At 39.2% G+C, this 22,040-nt stretch overlaps 2 protein-coding genes across 2 annotated transcripts; one reads left to right on the top strand and one right to left on the bottom strand.

Annotated features, from left to right (window-relative positions):
- Nucleotides 1–888: 888 nt before the first annotated feature.
- Nucleotides 889–18,059, bottom strand: LOC125177830. The gene is made up of 9 exons (XM_047880316.1): nucleotides 17,311–18,059; nucleotides 8,472–8,657; nucleotides 7,024–7,146; nucleotides 6,509–6,612; nucleotides 6,120–6,240; nucleotides 4,173–4,499; nucleotides 3,641–3,715; nucleotides 1,636–1,728; nucleotides 889–1,197 (listed from the first exon to the last, which is right to left on the bottom strand). The coding sequence occupies exons 1-9, from the start codon at nucleotides 17,536–17,538 to the stop codon at nucleotides 988–990; spliced, it is 1,467 nt and encodes a 488-aa protein (XP_047736272.1). The 5' UTR covers nucleotides 17,539–18,059; the 3' UTR covers nucleotides 889–987.
- Nucleotides 18,060–18,883: 824 nt separating this feature from the next.
- Nucleotides 18,884–21,713, top strand: LOC108680185 (2-oxoglutarate and iron-dependent oxygenase JMJD4-like; the record flags this gene model as incomplete). The annotated part of the gene is made up of 4 exons (XM_047880315.1): nucleotides 18,884–18,982; nucleotides 20,502–20,653; nucleotides 21,066–21,214; nucleotides 21,561–21,713. Coding segments are annotated over exons 1-4 (476 nt in total), but the record flags the coding sequence as incomplete, so codon positions are not given.
- Between the last annotated feature and the right edge of the window lie 327 nt (nucleotides 21,714–22,040).

The following is a 22,040-nucleotide window of genomic DNA, read 5'->3' as shown; positions in this document are numbered from 1 at the left end:
TTCCCTCACCATCATCACCATCGCTCCATGCTCCTTATGAGGGGATGCAATAAACCGGCCACTGACCACCAAGCAACCGGTAACCTCACCTAACGGTTCGCATTCAACATACTTGTCTCACCTACCATGACCGGAAGCTGAATATGTAAACAGCTGCCCAATTGGCTGCGAAGCAATGCTCGAGGCGGGACGGGATTTATGACCAACGGCAAGTTCATCAAAGTTTATTTAATAACTTATTCAACAACTAGTCTACTACGGAGCTAAAACACAGAGGAGAGAGAGTGCGAGCTAGCTAAGGGACTAATTTCTTGACCCTAGAAGAAAAATAAACATCGTAAGTACACTGGTAATTCAGATGCCAGTTGACCACCCTACCAACGGCCTTACATGACACATTGTTTCTTCATAATATAAGCCATCTATCAGTAAACACACACAAAGTCACAGTAACAGTAACTCGAAATACGGTAACACATAATCCAGTAACAGTATTTAACAGTAACGCAAAATGCAGCTCCCCTAGGCGACTGAACAGGTAATCCCCTGTAAGCGAGGCACCAACACGCAAGTCGGGATTGACACAGCTACTATTACCAGCCTCGGCCTACATCAGCGCCGGTATACCTAATTTCTGCGGTCTGAATACAAGTAGGGAATTTGCAGCCTACACACACATTACAGGGGAAGAACTTCGTTTTTTACAGAACTCAGAGCTTCAGATAAATAACATTACTAGTTAGTTTGAGAGCAATCGTGTGTTGAAGTGAGCAGCAGTTCTGGACCAGAACGTGCAGCGCAACTCGCATTCATCCTCCTGGAGGCGAGCATCTGCTATCCGAACAACAGCAACACGAGAGGTACAAACAAACTTTGAACCACCTGCTAAGCTGAACCACCTGCTAAGTTGAACCACCTGCTAAGTTGAACCACCTGCTAAGTTGAACCACCTGCTAAGTTGAACCACCTACTAAGTTGAACCACCTGCTAAGTTGAACCACCTGCTAAGCTGAACCACCTGTTAAGCTGAACCACCACCATAATAGCATCCATAACTACCTGTTGAGCCAGCTGCTGGGCGTGGGAGTGAGCACGAGCCAGCTGCTGCTGGAGCTGCACCAGCTGTTGCTCCAGGTACTCGCTGCGCTCCTGGCGCTCGCACAGCTGGGCCCTCACCGACACCAGCTGGCGCTCCAGCTGCCCAGTCAGCCTCAAGAATTAATTACTTCATTGGAAATTATAAATAATCCAAAATTTGTTAGTTATTCAGCATTTCATCCATCGGCGATAATCATTTATGTGAATAATTGAATCTATAATTTGTAATGTAACTAATAGATCTGGGATATATTGCAACTGCAGCGCCAGCATTTCGGGTATTAAAGAGAAGATTATACGTCGAAGACAAAGCAGAAGACGAAGATAAAGGTAAAACAGGGGGATTAAGGATGAAGGATAGAGTAATAGGATAAAAAATAGAGTTAGAATGAAGGATAGAGTAATAGGATAAAAAATAGAGTAAGAATAAAGGATAGAGTAATAGGATGAAGGATAGAGTAAAAGGATAAAAGAAAGAGTAAGGATAAAGGATAGAGTAATAGGATAAAACATAGAGCTAGAGAATAAGTTAGTCACCTTGGTGACAGTAGCGTCCCGGAGAGCGCACTCGTGTCGCGCGGTCGCCAGGTGTCCCTGCAGCTCCCGGACCAGTATACTCTTCTCCGACACCTGCTACCAGGGTTTAATTAATTACCTTAATTAATTATTAATTAATTTAAATAATTATTTTAATTAAAGCATGCCTGCTACATCGCATAGCATATGAGCCCACACCATGACAAGTGGGTGATGGGGCAGTGATGATGATGGGGCGGAGATGATAAAGGATGGGATGATCCTGTATACAACGACACTAAACTAAGCTCCAATAAATAATCCCATATTAATGGCCACAGCTCTATGCATTAATAAGAAATATTTTATTCATCACAAACGTAAGATAAATAATAAATAATTCTAAGACGAGGAAAACGAGAAGCAAGGATGTTCTTGTACATCAACTCCGAGCTTTCTTACAATAGATAAATCAAGAAGCAGTAATGTTTATCATTGCCAGAATATTGACAAAAGATTTTCATCATCACAGTACTGACTGATGGTCAACATTATCATACGAATGGTCATCATTATGCCAGTAATGACAATCATTACAATATTAAAACAATCATTACAATATTATAACAATCATTATAATATTATAACTGTCTCTTATACACATCTAGATGTGTATAAGAGACAGCATTACATCTGGGGACATTACAACCATCTGGGGACATTACAACCGTCTGGGGACATCACAACCATCTGGGGACATTACAACCATCTGGGGACATTACAACCATCTGGGGACATTACAACTGTTTGGGACCTTATAACCATCTGGGGACATTACAACTGTTTGGGACATTACAGCTGTTTGGGACATTACAACTGTTTGGGACCTTACAACTGTTTGGGACCTTACAACCATCTGGGGACATTACAACCGTCTGGGGACATTACAACCGATCTGGGGACATTACAACCATCTGGGGACATTACAACTGTTTGGGACCTTATTACAACCGTCTGGGGACATTACAACTGTTTGGGACCTTACATCTGTTTGGGACATTACAACTGTTTGGGACCTTACAACTGTTTGGGACCTTATAACCATCTGGGGACATTACAACCATTTGAGGACATTACAACCATCTAGTGCCGTAACCTACGTAGCAAAGCTCTATCTCATATATGTACAAGTCTAGCTAATTTCTATATCTTCAGAGCACATCTTATGCCGAAATCTACGTAGCAAAGCTCTATCTCATATATGTACAAGTCTAGCTAATTTCTATATCTTCAGTGCACATCTTATGCCGAAATCTACGTAACAAAGTTCTAGCTAATTCTAATTTTAACTAATAGCTAGAATTTCTAGCTAATAAGTCTACACTGTTAGAAAAAACGGTGAAAAACAGTCAGATAGCTGTGGTTTCTTGCAGTCCATTTCACGTTATTTGGCATAACGTGACATTAACTTCTTTGTTAAATTTAAGCGCGAGGTGGCGCCACAGTCGACAGTTGAGATCACATCTTGGCGCCATCTTGAGTAGAAGCCTGTATTGTTTCGTGCACATAATTAAGCCTACTTATTGCAGGTGTCGCATGATTTATAAAAGTTATTTACTTGGTGTTTTTTGTGCAAGTTTTAGGTATTCTGGTGTGCAACTGAGGTGTATTATTTTAGTTTTGACATCACTGTCCAGTGTCCAATGACATCGCTGTCGAGTGTCGACCATTGTCGCCGTGCGGCTTAGTCGAATTGTCATGGCCTGTCGCCCCTTTATAATCTTCAGACAAAAGTTTAAAGCTTACGACATACTATTTATGTCGTANCTGGTCCCTGCACTACCTCGTCCCTGCACTGCCTCGTCCCTGCACTGCCTCGTCGCAATTTATTCCTCTTAACAAAATCCGCTACTTAATGAAATGAGTTTCATAATAAATTTCTGCAAAATATATATTATATCAATTCATAATATTAATATAATATAAGCAAACAAATTAAGTTGTAATAATGACAAGAAACACGTACGGCTTCCGCGTCTTGTAGGGGCGTGGCGCTCCTGCTGGTGATCTGCTCCTGCAGCTCCCGGGAGATGCGCAGCGCCTGGTCAGGGCAGGGGAGTTGGTCATGACCAGGGTGTTAATAAGATATTCACCCCTTCAGCCCCTCGGTTAATGAGACCTTCAGCCCCTCAGATAATGAACCCTTCAGCCCTTGCCCCAAAATTCAGCCCAAAAAAGGGCTTTCTCCCTAACACATACCTCGAGCAACCCTCAGGAAATCAATGTTCCCCCCCAAGCTACACGAACCCAGAGTTCGTTTACAAACAACAACCCCAAGGCCATGCTGAAAGCACCACCTTCAACAGAGACCAAGCACCATTCACCAGCAACAGCGAGAAATAAGCTATGAACTTCCCAAGGTTCGAACCCACGACTAGCCTCTTTCATTTCGGTACCGCTACCACGGCGCATACAGTGGCCAGTTCCAACCCTTTTCCCTTGACCCCCACCCCTCAGACAGCCTCACCCTCATGCCTCTCCCCCTCTCTGTCTCTTACCTCGTGCAGCTCCCTGTGCAGTCTCTGAACTGCCGCGTCGCAAGTCTCGTGGCTCAGCTCGGTCTCGCTCGCCCGCTCCCGCAACACCGCGCACTCGCCTCGCAGTCTGCTCGCTTCAGCTCGCGCTGTCTCGCACTCGCCGCGCAGTCTGCTCGCTTCAGCTCGTGCTGCCTCACACTCGCCGCGCAGTCTGCTCGCTTCAGCTCGCGCTGCCTCGCACTCGCGTTCAGCGTCAGCGAGTCGCGCTGCCAGGGCGTCGATGTTGACAGAGAGCTGAAGCTCGGCCTGGTCAGCGCTGCAGCGTCTGCTGTCGTCAGCTGCATCAGTCTGCTCAGAGTCGACACTATCTTATGACGGTGAAAACCTCTACTTAAAACTGGACCTGAATGCTCAAACTGAGCAATTCATAATCAAAAACATTTACACAAAGAACAAAGGTTTCTATAGGTGCTTGTACGCGAGAAAGTTTTAGTCGATAGTATTAGCGGCTAATATTACCAGATAGTAATTTTTAGGCTAATTTATTCATTCATTGGAAAGTAGCAAGAGAAGTCAAAAGAATTTGAGTTCGTTGCATCAGCGCCATCAGCCCGCGAGTATTAAGGTGTTGTTTGCACATGGGGTTAGTATTAGCTGCGAGTTGTCACACTACCAGTTTTGCCGGCTGAGAGCCTTTACACGAGGAGAGTATTTGGTAAACAATCCGCAGGGGCCAGACTGCCAGTGCATCGTTGGAAGCCGTCGAGTGAGGTTAGTGCGTGGTGGAATATGGAACGTAACGGTTGTGACGAGTTTGAGGAGGCGTTTGGTTAAACAGTTGGTGGCATAGCTGCTACTCTTGCTGGGGAAGTGAAAATTTTTGAAAATCAGCGTTAAGTGTGGGTGAGAGACCTAATAAGGTCTCGTTTAAGTTTCAAAGAACTACTTTTCCAACTGGTTTTTGTTAGAATATTCATTGAGACGCACATTCCACAGTTGATCGCATTTTTATAAGAGTAGTTAAATATCGTCTGAATACCTCTTGACGTTGTTAGAACCATCGTTGCTGAGACAAAACATAATTCATAACATTAGAAACACTTGCCCCAAGCAGGATACAGAGAGGCACAGACGTAAACACTTCGGCTGCCGCAACGCTACTGCCGAGTGCCGATTGCCGATCCTAGACTGCAAATTCCTAGACTGCCGATCCTAGACTGCCGATCCTGAACTGCTTCACAGGCAAGCGTATCAGCTACTCGCATGATCGCATCTGAATCATCTCAATATTTGGAGTGTATGGTGTATAAGCCCCAAGTAACCCCCGGTGTATAACTTTATAAGCATCTGTGGGGCTCAAGCAGCCGTGGTGTACAGGTTTGTGTAGCTCCGTAACTTCACGAAACAAAAGTCGACGATGTTCCAAAGTTATTTCTCCATTCTATTCAGTTTTCCACCTACAATCTACGTTTATTGATTGCATTTTGTAACTCCTCAGATAGACTTGTAACTATTTCACTGACTACTTCATCAACAACTTCCTTTTCGTTTCTCGTTTTCATTCACAACTATACGGCTTCTACTGACGAACTGGCAGCGGCAGGTGCAGATGAGAAAAGACAGTAGAAATGGATAAAACTTTCCCCGCGTACAAGCAGATTATATAACACGTATAACAAGAAAAATCAACTGCGGATAAGGGATAGAACTGAGTGGCTACATGGCGTGGTTCAGGGGGAATTACGAGATTGAAGTAGGGAGCGAATTTTAGACAAAAAAATTGAGTCATGCTTGAATTTTGGAATACTGATGAATATGATGAACAAGTAATTTCCCACGACGCAGAGGCGATTTAATATCTGTGAATTTTTTAGAAGAGAATACATAAAAATCCTAACACCAAAAAATAGTAAAATATTAGCAAGGCCCCGCATGATCGCATCAATTCATCCCGGGCTCAGTGCCAACCTGGACGTCAGAAAGAGAGGAGCGCGTCTCGGAAGCTCCTGCCAGTCTAGGGAAGGGGTCGGTGCAAGGGGCGACGCTGGGGGACATAGACCCCTTCAATCCGCAGCTGGGGGTCGTACTCCTGCACAGACTGCAATATTTAAAAGACTAATAATACAATATATATGGCTTTTTTTACCAAGCTTGATATTTTCACGCAAAAATATCACGCCCGTAACTCGCTGGCAGTGATCCTGCACTGCCATCGTTAAGACGCAAGTGTCACCAGCAACAGCGGGCAGCAATACTATTCTTACTTGAATTCTACGTTGCAGGGGGTTGAATCTGCTTAGCAATGCTATTCCTACATGCACACTCCGTAGTACGAGGAAGTAGGAGGATCAGCTTACCCAGAAACCGGGACGCCGGCAGCGAGCAGCTGCTCAGGAGACACGCTGAGGAGAGCGATGTCGTCGAGACGCCAGTCCCCGTCCCGGCTAGCGCGGGACACCACCTGGGGATAGGGGTGAGTGGGGAACGTGAGTAGCGGGGTAAAATGGGGTATTGGGGGACCCGGGCAATGGGGGAAAGGGAGGTAATAGGGGGACACGAGTAGAGGCGTTAGGGGTGAATGGATGACCTAAGCAGCGGGCTGGAGGGGATGTAGGGGAGCCTAAAAAACAGAATGGGGGACCTGAATAAAGTGCTGAGTTGGGGAGCAAGGAAAATGCCACCCACTCATCAGTCGTGACGGGGCAAAACTCACATCTACAGCCGTAACCCATGCATGGTTTATCCTACCGCGTGTTACGTGACTCTTGGGAACCTGGGCAGCAAAGAAACCCACTCATCAGGGGTGACGGAGAAATACATCTACTGCCGTGACCCATGCATGGTTTATCCTACCGCATGTTACGTGACTCACGTGCAACAACGTGTCCACGTCTGCACGTAGGTTGCAGTTGTATGTCTGGCAGAGCTGCAGCTGCTCTGTCAGCTGCAACACGCGCCCCTCAGCTGCCTCCCTGCCTGCCAGCGCCTCCAGCACCTGTACAAACATCTGCCGTTAACAGCTGTAGTAGCATTTTAATTGAACGCTTACGGTGGCTTATACGACTGTATCTGCCACAACCGTAAACTCATTAGTCATTACAGCCACAAACACTGCCCTATACACAGTATACAGCCGTAGGTATACGTCACACCCAGATGTGTATTGAAAGCTTCGTATCAGTTTCTGCACCTCCTCTATTAAAACTTCAAATTCAAGATTTCATCCCGGCTACATCAGAACCTAAGAATAACCAACATTAGGGGCTATAAAACTTGCAATGCAATATACCGCCAGCTGCATATGGAGTCATGACATATAGAATTATATTATATCGAACTGCCACAGACATTCATCAACTTCTGATATACAAATGAAACCAAAATTTTGCCTCAGTAATTTTGTAATATCTTAAATAACCTAAAGCGCACTTAGAGTGCATTTAATGGATGTTAGTTAAATGTATATGATGCTAGTTAAATATATATATCAGAGCGTGACTAATTAGATGCGTATCGCTATCCATTAAAAATCTACGAAAAATTGACTTATTTTCGCAATAAAAAGCATCGTATCCCACAAAACGCGGCAGGCTACATGCAAATCTCTCGACGATCCCGCTACGGAGATTTAATACGACAGTTATTCCTATAATATTGATGAACTACAGTAAAAAATATAGAGATCTGACGGAAGTTATTTCGTGTTTTCTCGCTGCCTGACATGTAGTGGAAAAATTATTCACGATAATCGTCTTGCGTGAGCTTCAGGACGACTTATTCAAGTGAGTACAGTTGTTTCTATAGACCGCAGCATGAGTCGCTGTGACTCAAATCAACCCTTTAATGGACTGATGCTGGGTTCACCTCAAGTAAGTCATCCTGACTCACTTATTTTGCTGCGTGTAGAACAGCTCCCAGAATTACACTGCGTGTTGAACAAGACACTCGCTGCATGAGCGCCACTCATGACGGCAATGAGTATAGACTCAACTTTACTATGCACTATGAGTATAATGTGAATTTCTATTGAATGTTGGAATAGAAATGAACTGAAATAATTATCAATAACAAAAGTTTAAAAAAATTAGCGAATTTGTCTAAATAGAAGGCTCTTGTCTGAAAACTAATTCCATTTGAAATGATGCTTGAAAGGTTATCAAGAGGAAGGTTAGCCGGTTATCAGGACGAAGGTTAGCAGGAGGAAGGTTAGCAGGAGGAAGGTTAGCAGGAGGAAGGTTAGCAGGAGGAAGGTTAGCAGGAGGAAGGTTATCTGGACGAAGGTTAGCAGGAGGAAGGTTAGCAGGAGGAAGGTTAGCAGACCTGCTGGCGCTGCAGAGTGAGGGCCTCAGCAGTGCTGTGGCAGGATGGCTGCAGCGTCCTAAGGGAGTCCTGGAGGATAGATACCCTCGTGGCGGCCTCCCCCTCCAACTCCCCCAGCGTCCTAACCAGCACGGCGTTCTGCTCCCCCAACTCCCCCAGCCACCTCTCCAGCAGCGACACCTTCGTCTGGGGGAGTGGGGAAAGATAAGCTTTAATTATCTTGTAATTAATTAATCTTAATTAATTACAAGATAATTAAATAATTAACAATTGTAATTATTATCTTGTAATTTATTTATCTTGTAACTAAATTATCTTGTGTAGTAAGAGCATAACTTGTATAAAATAGGTTATTTTTGTGACAAAAAATCGAGATAAGTAAGAAAATGGCAGAGAGTTCTCCGAATTTGAGTTGTAATTGTCTCGGATATCTTCTTCGTAGGCCGAATGTTTTATTTGTTATTAGGCCTGTAGATAATTTGTAAGAAATGTGATATTATAAAATCCCATGTATGAGGCTATCGTCATGGCCTCGATATGGCCTTTCAAAAAGTACATCTGCGACGCCCATGACCAGGAAGAAGTTTTCATCCTATTTACAATGCTGTTCTTACCAAGACCACCAAATTAAGTCGAAATAACTACTCTAGAGCGAGGTTTTAAATCTTATACAGTGAAGGAAGCGGTCATGAAATGTTACGTCAGTTTCTCGTGGTTAATCAATAACAAATGATGACTACATCATTTGCAGCAAAATTCGAGCTGGGGCGGAGACATCACAACCGTCTGGGGACATTACAACCGTCTGGGGACATCACAACCATCTGGGGACATTACAACCATCTGGGGACATTACAACCGTCTGGGGACATCACAACCANTGTCTCCTTATGTCTCGCTATTCTCCTTATGTCTCGCTATGTCTCCTTATGTCTCGCTATGTCTCCTTATGTCTCGCTATATCGCCTTATGTCTCAATATGTCTCGCTATGTCTCCTTGTGTCTCGCTATGTCTCAATATGTCTCGCTATATCGCCTTATGTCTCGCTATGTCTTACTATGTCCCCTCACGTTTTGCAATGTCTCCTTATGTCTTGCTATGTCTCCTTATGTCTTGCAATGTCTCCTTATGTCTCGCTATGTTTCCATATGTCTCGCTGTGTCCTTATGTCTCGCTGATGTCTCGCTGTCTCCTTATGTCTCGTTATGTCTCGCTATGTCTTCTTATGTCTCGCTTTGTCTCCTTATGTCTCCTTATGTCTCGTTATGTCTCGCTATGTCTTCTTATGTCTCGCTTTGTCTCCTTATGTCTCGCTATGTCTTCTTATGTGTGGCTATGTCGGATTACAATAGTCTGTATGAAAGAAACTGTAGGAAGCCGTAAAGTACAAAACGGGCGTACCGTTTTCGTGCAGGAAAACGTTCCCGTCGTTTAATTTAACGGTAAATGACCGGTCACTATAACGCCGGTGGGAACGTTTTTTTTACGGTCGATTTTCTAACAGTGTAGCTAATTTCTATATCTTCAGAGCACATCTCGTGTCGTAGCCTGCTCAGCAAAGCTCTACGTGTGCCAGCAGGTGCCACTGCTAGCTGCCTTGGCACGCCATTGCGAGGTGTTTTTTTCTGACGCGCACTTACATATACTGTATACTGGCATGCACTGCCATCGTTGCCATGGTTACGACCATCAGTTCAAATATAATGCACAATATTCCTAAGTTAAAATATGAATAAGGTCACAGCAATATTTGGAATTCTTATACAATTGTGCGACTCTAAGGAAAACTGAACAGGAGAACGCAACTTACACGAGAGTACACGAAGAGATACCGTTACAATTTTCAACAATATGCTTTTGTGGTCAAAAGAGGGGTATCAAAACGTAACACAAGATTGCGAACAAATGAATTAAGTCTTGATTGATGTAGCTTGGTTGGGTTAGTCCCGTATAACTCGAGAAATACGGGCTATATAATATCAATATAAGAGGCGGGGTTCCTAAAAATATCAATGCAAATTGCAATCCGTAATCTGATTAATACGGGCTAACGTTCACGAATATCGTTGCAACTTGGATCGCATTGACATTCATTCTTTCCTTTTCAGATACGCATTTAATGTGTAGTGCAGCTTGATTTATAGATTATATTCAGTGAGATTAATATGAATGAGGTGGGATGTTATTCATTCCACTACCCACACAGGCCACACTGCTTTGTGTAAGTCGATCCTGATCCAACAGAAAGTGTCTGCGTAGAACGAATAAATATAAGAAATTATACTAACTAATAATAACGAGTTATAGCGTGAATCGAATGCTTTATTCTGGTTCGGATGCATAGATGTTTGTGACGCATGTCTTTATATGTAGTTTTACGTATACACTTATGAAAAAATAGCATAAAAATATGTGAGGTAAGCATCCAAACATTTCGAAATTTTTAACGAAAAATCTTTATTTTCGCAGAAAACAGTCGTCAGTTTCAAATTTTAAATGAAATCGTTCTAAATTATACTAGCCAATGGCCTGGAGGCATAGCTGCATGATGAATTGAATGAATTAAAAAGTTGAGAGATAAGGTTGAGTGGCGCGGGCAGCTGTGCGTCAGTTGATAAGGGGGTGTAGATAACGAGCCGCTGGCATGCGGCCTTCTCAGCCGGACTTGGAAAATATATCAATATGATCGCTAATAGCTCAATCAAATTTAAACTTACGATCAAAGCTAAATTTACGATTACATATAGTTAAATTTACGATCAAAGTTAAATTTACGATCAAAGTTAAATTTACGATCAAAGTTAAATTTACCTTTATGCGAATTGAGTTTACAGTTAATCTAGCGATGATCTTTAATTGCACGCTTCAAACACTAATCTTGCGATCAACGATAATCTTAAGATCATCAAATATCATCGATGATCTTAAGATTATAATCTTAAGATCATCTATGATGAACATCATCAATGATCTTAAGATCACAGATAAACTAACGTTCATCACTAATCCTTCGCTCATCGCCAATCCTACGCTCCTTACTTGTGTTTTTTTTTGTTCTCCTGCACGCGATTGAAGTAAGTAATATATAAGTAATATAAAAAAATATATATAAATATATAATATATAGTATATATAAATATAAATATAGTAAATATAACATATATATATAGTAATATATAACAGTAAGTAATATATAACACTTTGATTTTCAATGGTATACTCATGGCCAAAAATACGACGATTGTTAAGCATACGACGTTCATATAAAGTTTACGCCTGGCCACAGGACTCCTGCAGCTCCTGCCACCAGCGCCCCCAATAATTTATTCATCCCGTCAGGGGCAGGCAATCGAAGCCTTCGATTGTCTGGCTCTGTCATGGCCTGGAGGTTGGGAGGGAGTGGGGCACCGCAAGCACCACAGTGGCGGACAGTTCTTAACTGATCATTAATAGTTAAGCGTATTTTGAAATTAAATAATTGTATTAAAGTGCAGTGTTGATGGACTTATTTTGTATTAATTTAAATAATTTAATTAATACAAAATTCAGAGATTAATACAAAAATCAATACAAAATTTATGTTTCACTTTCACTTTGGTTGTACATTAGTTAGATTTTCAGACGTTAAGTTGGATAATAGATTGTCTATGCGAACTGGGGAAATCATTGCAATGGAGCCTTTGCTTCACCGGGTTTGTTTCAATTTAGGCAGGTACGCTTGTCGAATAATAATAATTTATTCTAACAAGAACGAGTGACCAAATTACATCAATAAAAAAAAACGGAAAAAAAATAGATGTCGAATTTAACGGTTCTACAGGGTGATCTGTTCGTATCTGCCGAACAGATCCGTTCGGCCCTACTAGAGTGATCTGTTCGGCATGTAACAGATGTAACAAGCCAGGATACGCTTGTGTTATATCACTGCACGAAGACGTCAGTGAAGAATTGTAACGTACGATATCGTAACCCACGACCCTACATATTAAAAATAATAATACATAAGAACTGGGGCTAATCGCTTCACCACGTACATAATGGAATTACAATATGATCAAGTAATAGCCGATTAATATGAGATATGTGTAACAAATTCTATTGCATGACTTAATTTGATCTAATGCAACTTCTTACCAGTAAAAGCAGTGTTGGCCGACTTATAAGCAAAGGATATAAATTAAGGGCGAATAGTTTCAATAGTCTACGGTGCCTGGAAACGGGTTGTTCACTGGAGAACTGCTTGCTAACGACTAGCCCGGGCACGGTCTATATCTAATGATAGTCGGTGTCTTCCAACACTTTATTTAAAACCTTGCAACTATTTTATTGAGAATAGAGAATAGTCTCAAAAAAATAATCATGAGCATTAAGCATAATCTTATCTTAATGATGAGTATAGATCAGATCTCGTATGATAATCCAACATAAATGCGAATTTACGACAAGTGAACGCTGGCGATTTAGGGTTCACCGACATGTGAATCTTGATGATCGAATGTAAGATTAAAATTTTATTTACATTTAATTTATTGAATAATTTATAAAAATTGTTCACTGCATTTTGATCCTTGAATTGAGTCATGGTTTAAGTTCTAAACCCAAAACTAAGCGCTGTTGTGAACGGAGAACGTGGAGCAGCCTTCGCTCGAGCCAGCTAAGTCCATCATACGTTTAGCTCCTGTAATCCTGCTATTGTTTTAGATCCTTCGTCATTTTTTCTCGAACAAGGATTCGTGTCACGCAAGTCTGGCAGCAGTCACGCAGTGCGTGTACGGGGAGCGCTGAACAACCTTCACGCTTGTCACGAATTATAAATGTTAACTACGAGCGAAATTCATATGAGAATTCGATGTATACATAATTATAATATCAGATAATACATCTAATACATTATGCTTATTATAATGTATTATAAGAAATAATATGTATTTTGATAATTGTGTATTAACTATTTATACATAAATTATTTATATTAACTTATAAAATTTCGTTTAAAATATATAACATAGTTCATAAGTGTAATTTCTCTAGATTCTACAAAGAATGTGCCCAATTAAATTCCACCGCTAAAAACTCAACTTCACGCCCATAATCCTTTCAACCAGATTAAAGAACGACAACATTCTGCCGCAGCCTATATTACACAGCATGAATATAAGTTCTTTCTTGAATACAGATTAGCGAAGGTCTTTATGAAGCAAGAATCGAAGGCACGAGCAATTTTCTCGCAAGAGCTGAATCACTAGAAAAAAGGTTAGGAGTTCAATTTTATTTGTTTTCATTGGATTAATTAAAATATATAACTTAATTGCAAAAAGCAATATAATATAATATATAAAGCAATATAATATAATATAATATATAATATAATTGCAAAAAGCAATATAATATAACTTAATTGCAAACTCGATCTAAATAAAGCGCTCTCTCGCGTGACTGCACGCCGTCATAAGTCTATACGATATATTTTCTATCTTTAAAACACAAGTGCATTAAAGGCAAATCTTTTACCAGTTACTAAAGTTCAAGACACTCGTTAAGAAATGGGGTTTTCAAACCCAAAAGAATAGGCTGAAAACAACTAGACTTTCATCGGCTCAGTAGTTATTATTGAACTGACGAGATATATCCAAAATTCTTAACATATAAAGTGCTGCTACTGAATTATTGAGGCAAGCTTCCAGTTATTAAGGAAGCCTGTATTGCATCACAATGATACGAAGAATGTTAACAGAACGAAATGTTCGCCTTATTAACCAACCTCTGAACATTTAATCCGATCTGCTACAGGCATTTTAAATTTTTACCCTCTTCACCTGAAGCATTGAACACTCAAGGTAATTACAAAATTAATTTGCACTGCATTTTTATTTAATACATAGAATATATATTGCATACATGCAATGAATGATAAAATTACCCTTCGATTATATGCGATTAAGTATATAACGGTTAAAGTTGTACAGCCACAATGATGTTGTACAGGCTATAACAATTCACGATACTTATCGTGACGAAATCTTTCCTGAACTGAATATTTATTTTTGGCGGGAGAATAGTGAGGCATTGAAAAACAGCGAGGAAAGGATTGGACCACGAAATGAAATTCGATTTCTAATTAGTTATATATAAATTAAATTTAAAAAGCACAAAATAGACTTTTCAATTTTGGAAACTAGAGTCAAAAAAATTTTACATTTAAAATGTTGGTTGGAGAGGGCCTTTCTAGCGCATTTTCTCATTTATGAAAAAAATGCACTATTGTGCTCGCCATGTCCGTCCGTCTGTCCGTCCGTCTTTACGTGACTTCACATTTTTCGTTAACGAGAAAATGCGCTCTCTGTCACTCACTGCAGTGAGTACTGAGTTATACTTTTTTCACTAGCATACAGAAGTTTAATTTTTATTAATGGGATGAGGAACAAAGGGAATGACGGGATTCATAATAACGGGGCTGAAAAATTGCAAAGATTTCTAGACCGGACAATGCCGAGCTAACCTACCACTACCAGCAATAATAATAACCTACCAAGTCCTGAAAAGATGAGCTCAAAATGAGCTTACAATGAAAAAATTTAATTATATTTAAAGTGAGTTTTACGTCACAGCGCAAACTGTTGACAAAGTTCAAGATCAACGAGCGTGGCATGCGCGTGGCAGCACACACGGACATGTGTGAGGCTGTTCTTCTGTAGTTAGAATAGAAAGAATATAACTGTTATAAATAATATATATAGGTGTTAAGAATATAACTGTAGTTATATTCTTAACTGTTAGGAACTTAATTCTTCTATATATTCTTAAGTGTCTTAACTTAATGTTAAGAATACAACTGTGATTATATTCTTAACTGCTGTGATCATGCCATGTCTACAATATTAAGGGTCGAGGTGTATATAGAAGACTCGTAAAAAAGGTTTTTATGTACGAATGTTATAAGCCATTTTGAATAATTTCAAAGTACTCGACTAAGAATGAATTGACGTGGATCTTTCAGCAACTGAAGCATACCTGGAAGAAATATAACTCAGTACTCACTGCAGTGAGTGACAGAGAGCGCATTTTCTCGTCGACGAAAACTTGAGGTCACGGACGGACGGACAGACAGACAGACGGACGGACGGACATGGCGAGCACAATAGTGCATTATTTCCATAAATGAGAAAATGCGCTAAAAAGACCGTACAACGAATAAAAGATCGGCAGATAAACGAGTGCGTGTTGTTCATTGCACAAACCCAGGAGGAATTTCAGTTTCTTCATCGGCCACTTTCAACAAATGCTATAATTTTATCAAAATAATTGTGAAAGTTCCAAGATTCGAAAGCGTCCAAAGGAACTTAAAATTGCCTATAGATTAGTTAATGAATTTAACCTGCTGTGTTACTAAATTTTTATATTTCATGTCAGCCAACACAGTATTATGAATTATAAATAATAACAAAACCTATTTCTTATGGAAAATGGTCGCAGGAATTATACAAAAAGACAGCAAACATGATACATAGAAGCTGAATATATATTACAGGGTGCGCCAGAGAAACTTACTTATTTGCAATGTCAATAAAAACAAAAGTAATCCAATTATTGTTTACATTTTTTATTTATTTGAGAATACAGTTTCCCAAATTTTTTTAATACAGTCTTGAAAATGACATCTCATAAATGACGGCCCCCATTGCGCATACACTGAAGAAGTCGATTTTTGAAATTTTTATCCACTCAATGCAGCATATCAATCGGTATTTTGGCAATGACGTCGCGAATGTTGTCTTGCGGTGTGCTATGGTCCGTGGTCGATCGACTTAAACCAGAAATTTCAAATAACCCTATAAAGAGAAATCGCATGGAGTCAAATCTGGAGAGCGTGGCGGCCATTGGAGATCGCCTCTGAGAGAGATGAGGCGGTCGGGGAAATGATGTCGCAACAAATTCATCGAGTCTCGTGCTGTATGTGTTCTGGCTCCATCTTGCTGAAACCACACGTTCCTAAAGTTCATTTCTTCGAGTCTTGGAAGAAAAAATTCCTAGATCATGTTCCTGTAATGAGCTCCATTAACGGTAACTGCGCGTTCGTTTTCTTAAAAAGTAAGGACCAATTATTCCCATTACCGACGTCGCACATCAGACAGTAACTCGCTCACAGTTAAGTGGCTTCTGGTGAAACTCACGTGGATTTACACCACACCAATAACGCATGTTTAGCTTGTTGACGCAGCCGGAAATGTGGAAGTGAGCCTCGTCACTGAAAAAAACGACCGCGTCTTCAGGCAGGTTGTCAACCAGCATTTCACATGCATTTGACGGGCAGCAAAATCGCGTTCAGTTAATTCTTGCACAACAGCAAATGTATTTGAAAAACTTTGAGAAACAAACTTGGGAACTTTCTCCTTCAGATGCACCCCCTCTCGCCCCTCTACCCGACCAACTAACCGCAGAGGAATTTTTTCAAATAAGTAAGTTTCTCAGGCGCACCCTGTAGTAGTAATAATAATAATAATAATAATAATAATAATAATAATAATAATAATAGCGGCTTCAGCATTTCCTAGGTTGTAGGCCTGTCGGTGATTCTTAACATCACAGAACATTCACAGCTTGTTGCGGTTTCGAACACGCAACTCACTGCTCCAATTCTTCTGGTCTTAACCGCCCGGCCTCCTCGCCGATTCTGACCAGAAACTGGCGCACAGAGCTGGGATCGAACCCGCGCCTCTTTGCTCCAATCTCTGCATGGTACTAACGGTACCCCCACTGGGCCAACCTGCCCTATTTATTTGGGCCACCCTGCCCACCATTATAATATTTGTTGAATAATAGGTAGAAAAATGTACTCACTTGTAAATAATTTTTTTCCTCCATCTTGAGAGAAGAATTCTCGAGCCGCTCGAGCTTGTCCTTATAAATTTGAGTGAACTCGTCGAGCAAGCCGAGCATCAGCTGAGAGCTGGGGCACGCAGTCGAAGCAGGCTCCATCTCCTCGTTTTCGGTGTTCGATTCCAATGATTCGTCGGTGCGTCCGTTTGCGTTTGACAAAGAAGTTTCGTTTTTGGATTCGGTCTTCATCTTGTTAAACTTGACACTCAATAATATATATAATTATTTTATTTTAAAGTGAGTGCTTTAAATTGAAAATCAAATTTTTCGTCGAATTTGAGATTCCATGTTATATGTATTGTCAACTTCAACTATAACGTAAACTTTCACCTGACGTTTAATTAAAAGTTACCATTATTCGTTGAATAACAACTTCACTTGTTCATTTAGTAACTCATCTGTACTGACATGAATGGCCATACAATTTCACCGTTTTTATTTAAAATAAACTATTTCCAAATTCCATCTAACTTTAAGAAACGCGTTTAAACCATGTTTGCACAATTTTAATTCACAAAACTGAGTCATATCATGTGAGAATGATAGTGAATTGAGAACAATTAAAATTCTTAATGCAATGAACGTTCAAGCCCAAATAGTATGAAATACATTGGTTGCCCATTCAGTCACCAGCTCCAGCAGTGGTAGATTTTTAACCTAAACTTAATGCAAACCTTGGAACCGCAAATGATATCGGCAAAATGCACCTGAAATACACCGGAATAAAGAAATATTATGTTCTAATTTTTCAATAAGTTTGCACGGACGCTCCAATAAACGCAATCGGCAAAAATCGTAACAGAGATTCCATCTGTTGAGTGTTGAATAATTGCGTGAACATTTCTTGTCTAAAAAATAGATCCAGTGAGCAGGAAATGAACAAAAAGCATGAAATCTAATATTAAACAATGCAAAAACTATAATGAATGACGTTTGTGAACATTTTTTTGTAAATCGGATGTGATGATCACTATATTTTTTCGAATCTCTGCACCAGCACACACTCACTCTCGGGTGTGCCAGCTGACTGTCAGTCGCAAGTTGCAGACGACGTGGATTCTGTTGTGACTGCGTGTGTTGGTCCTTTTATCACGTAATGTAAACCCAATGGAGACACGAAACTCAAGTATTTACACGTAAATGGAAAGTTCACTGTGGCCAAACACAATGAAATTTTGCAGTTCTATCAAAATTTGTACTTTATTTAAATTATCTCTATTATTTTAATTTGTTTTGACCATTCATTAATTATCATTTCTATCTTGAGGTCCATTTTCAATATTACCCGCAAGTTTTGGTAACCATTTTCCTCCAGGTTACACTCTAAGTTGAACTTACGTTGCGCTTACCATTCTGGCACTGTTTTGATTTGAGGAGTGACAGAAATGAATGAACAAGGACACGTTCATTATCATGTTGAACTGTTGAACATTCAGGTTGTATGAGGAAAATGATTGAATTGCAGTCGCCAGTTGTTAGCAAAAATATTCAACTTGGAGATGAGCTCTCGTTGTTTCCGTCTGTTAGCAACGAATTCACTTATGATACATTTTTTCGTCGCTATATGGAACCCAATTTACCGTGCATTTTTCAGTCATGGCTAACTGCTGAATGGGCAGCTCGAAAGATCTGGGTTAGTGACAACAAAATCGACGTGGATCATCTAGTTCATAAATACGGTTGGTATTTTATTATTCTTTTAAACATTATTTTTCTATTTACTCCAAAAAACATCTTGATTATGCTTATGAAGTTATGATTCATTTGCAAAAATACGATACTTACATTACTTAGGCCTATAACTTTATAAGATAAGACATAAGAGTCATAGCCTTTTACCGTTACTTTTGATTCTTTTTACAACACTTCTCTTTAACTTCACTTCTTGTCTGTTTGTTTGTCTGTCTGTCTGTCTGCTAGACTGCTACAAATCTTATAATGAAAAATTTAACACACTACACACTTCTACTTATCCTATCGATCTGAAATTTTGCACACTTGTGTAAAGTTGGAGAAAATGCATGAATCAAATGTCAAAATAAAAGATTTGAAAAATTTAAAAAAATTTTTAAATATTAAAAAAAATTAAAAAAATAATTTTGTCAGCTACAAATCTTATAACTAATATCTGACACACTTTTACAGTTTTACCTACCTGTCTAATTGATCTAAAATTTTGCACACTTCTGTGAAGTCAGAGGCAATGCATGAATCAATTAATGGAATAATTAATTTTGAAAAAATATATATATATTAAAAAAATTGAAAAACTAATTTTTTTAATTCGAAAATTAAATGAGAAATTCATTGTAGTGATTGTACATCTGTAAGATTGGAGACACTGGATTCTTTGGAAGTGTAGTCTTTAAAAAGTAATTTTAAACGCATATTATTATTAGAGTACCGGTAGGTATAGCCTAATTCTATGAAAACACATATGCTGTAATAAATATCTCTATCTTAATTTAAATTTATATATTATATTGCTGTCCCATCCATCCTTTTATATTCAATGGCTAGCTAACTTGATGAAAAGTTGACAAATTTGATGAAAAGTTGACAAATTTGATGAAAATTTGCTTTTTTTTTAATTTTGTTTTGGATTAGGTCATCTGGATTCTGGATGATCTGGTCTAATATGGATGCTGACATTGAACTTTTACATTGAAAATATAATTTTTTTATATATTAACTAATTCATTTAATGAAAAAATGCTGATTTTTCATTTAAATTGCAAAAAATGTTATTTTTCTAGGTTCCTTGCAATGACATTGACATTAGGACTCAGTCATGGCCCATGGGGTCTCAATTTTGAAAGTAATAGCTTTCAAATTTTTATTGTAATAGCTAATAAAACAGGCTTAAATAGTTGAACGAAGGGCCAAGGGCTCTTGCCTAAAATATATCCTGTTATAACATTCAGGTATATTTTTATTAATTGCTTTCTTTAAATTATTCTCATTGTAATATTTGAGTTACATTGCTCACTATTCCTGGAAAATTTTTACATGACCACTAAAAATTAAGAGATTGAATTTTATAATATCCAAGAAAACTACCTATACCATACCTAAATGCTAAATTATTTGTATTTCTAAATTTTAAACATTGCTCTTTGCCAACAAAACATTTACCATTTTTTGATTTTCAGGTCTTGCAGAAGTTCCTGTTGCTGATTGTGACCAAAAGCATTATAATTCTCAGCAGAAAGAAACATTTCTATTGAAAAACTATCTCTCTAAGTACTGGCTGAATCACAAGTGTGAAGAGAACAAGTCCCATCAAAAATGCCTCTATCTCAAGGTGTGCATATATTGATGTTGCATATAAGTTGGCTGTAATATATTTTCATCTCTTTCATTTGAACTGGACATATTGAATTAGGTTTATTGCTGTCTGAAAGAATTTTTTGTTAGCATTCACAGTAATAGATGTAGTAGATTTTGATTTGGAAATTTTGAATGACCTTATCTGATATCTCAGCATTAAAAACTCTATCATCTATGCAGTTTTGTTGTCTAATGCCTTCAATATTTCAATAATTCCACAAATTATTTTAATTCAGCTAATATCTTTTCATTTTTCAAATATTTTTAGAATAAAATCTTTCAATAAATTCCACAAAAATTATTTTAAATGTATTAGAAAAAATATCTTCAGCAATGGGAATATAAATTTATATCCAGTAAAGTCAAGAAATTTGGTTGGCTTGCAGGATTGGCATTTTGTGAGAGCCTATCCTGAAGCCAAGATTTACAGGACCCCAATATTCTTTTGCTCTGACTGGCTGAATGAGTTCTGGGAGAAGCGTGAGGACAGCCAAGATGACTATCGCTTCGTCTACCTGGGACCAAAGGGCAGCTGGTAAGACTTGTAACTTAAGCTCAGATGTGAGTTTGTATTACTATATGAGTTTTAGAATACATTAAATTAATTGTTGAATGTCTGATTCCACCAAGTTTCATGTTGAAGAATTTATCCCATTGTCTGTTCTCCTTGAAGCATAGAAGAAAAAATATACTATTCAGTTCTTCACAAGACATAATTTTGGTATCACATCAACTGAATTTGTCGCACATTGAAGAAGAAACCTTCGAAATAAGTAACTGGGACATAAGCTCATGTTTTTCAATATTTTCTTATAACAAGGCAATGGCTTACTGAAGAAAATTTTCAATACCCTCATAAAATGAATGAAATTCTTGAACAGGACACCATTCCATGCAGATGTCTTCCAATCATACAGCTGGTCAGCCAACGTGTGTGGCCGCAAGAAATGGATTTTTTTCCCTCCTGGTGCTGAAGAAAGTTTAAAGGACTGTATGGGTTCTTTGCCTTATGACATCGCCAAGAGCGGCCAGAAGTGAGTTTTACCGTATCATTCTTCATATTATTATCATTGGCTCCTTGTCATGTAAATCAGGAAGCGCAGAATGTAAAACAGCCATCAATGTTCTGTGACAGCAAACTTACTTAGTTCATATTATGTAATAATGGAATCAATTTTATCAATTTATATATCTATATATATCCAGTTGGAAGAAGATATTTAGGAAGGTTGGCCCAGTGGTTAAAGTTCAGAGTTCCAAGATTGAGGGAGGCGCGGGTTCGATCCCAGCTCTGTGCGCCAGTTTCTGGTCAGAATCGGCGAGGAGGCCGGGCGGTTAAGCACAGCAGAATTGTAGCAGTG

Source organism: Hyalella azteca, unplaced genomic scaffold (genome assembly GCF_000764305.2).
Source record: "Hyalella azteca isolate HAZT.00-mixed unplaced genomic scaffold, Hazt_2.0.2 contig5178, whole genome shotgun sequence".
Taxonomy (NCBI): Eukaryota; Metazoa; Arthropoda; class Malacostraca; order Amphipoda; family Hyalellidae; genus Hyalella; species Hyalella azteca.
This window is presented reverse-complemented; position numbering and strand designations above follow the sequence as displayed.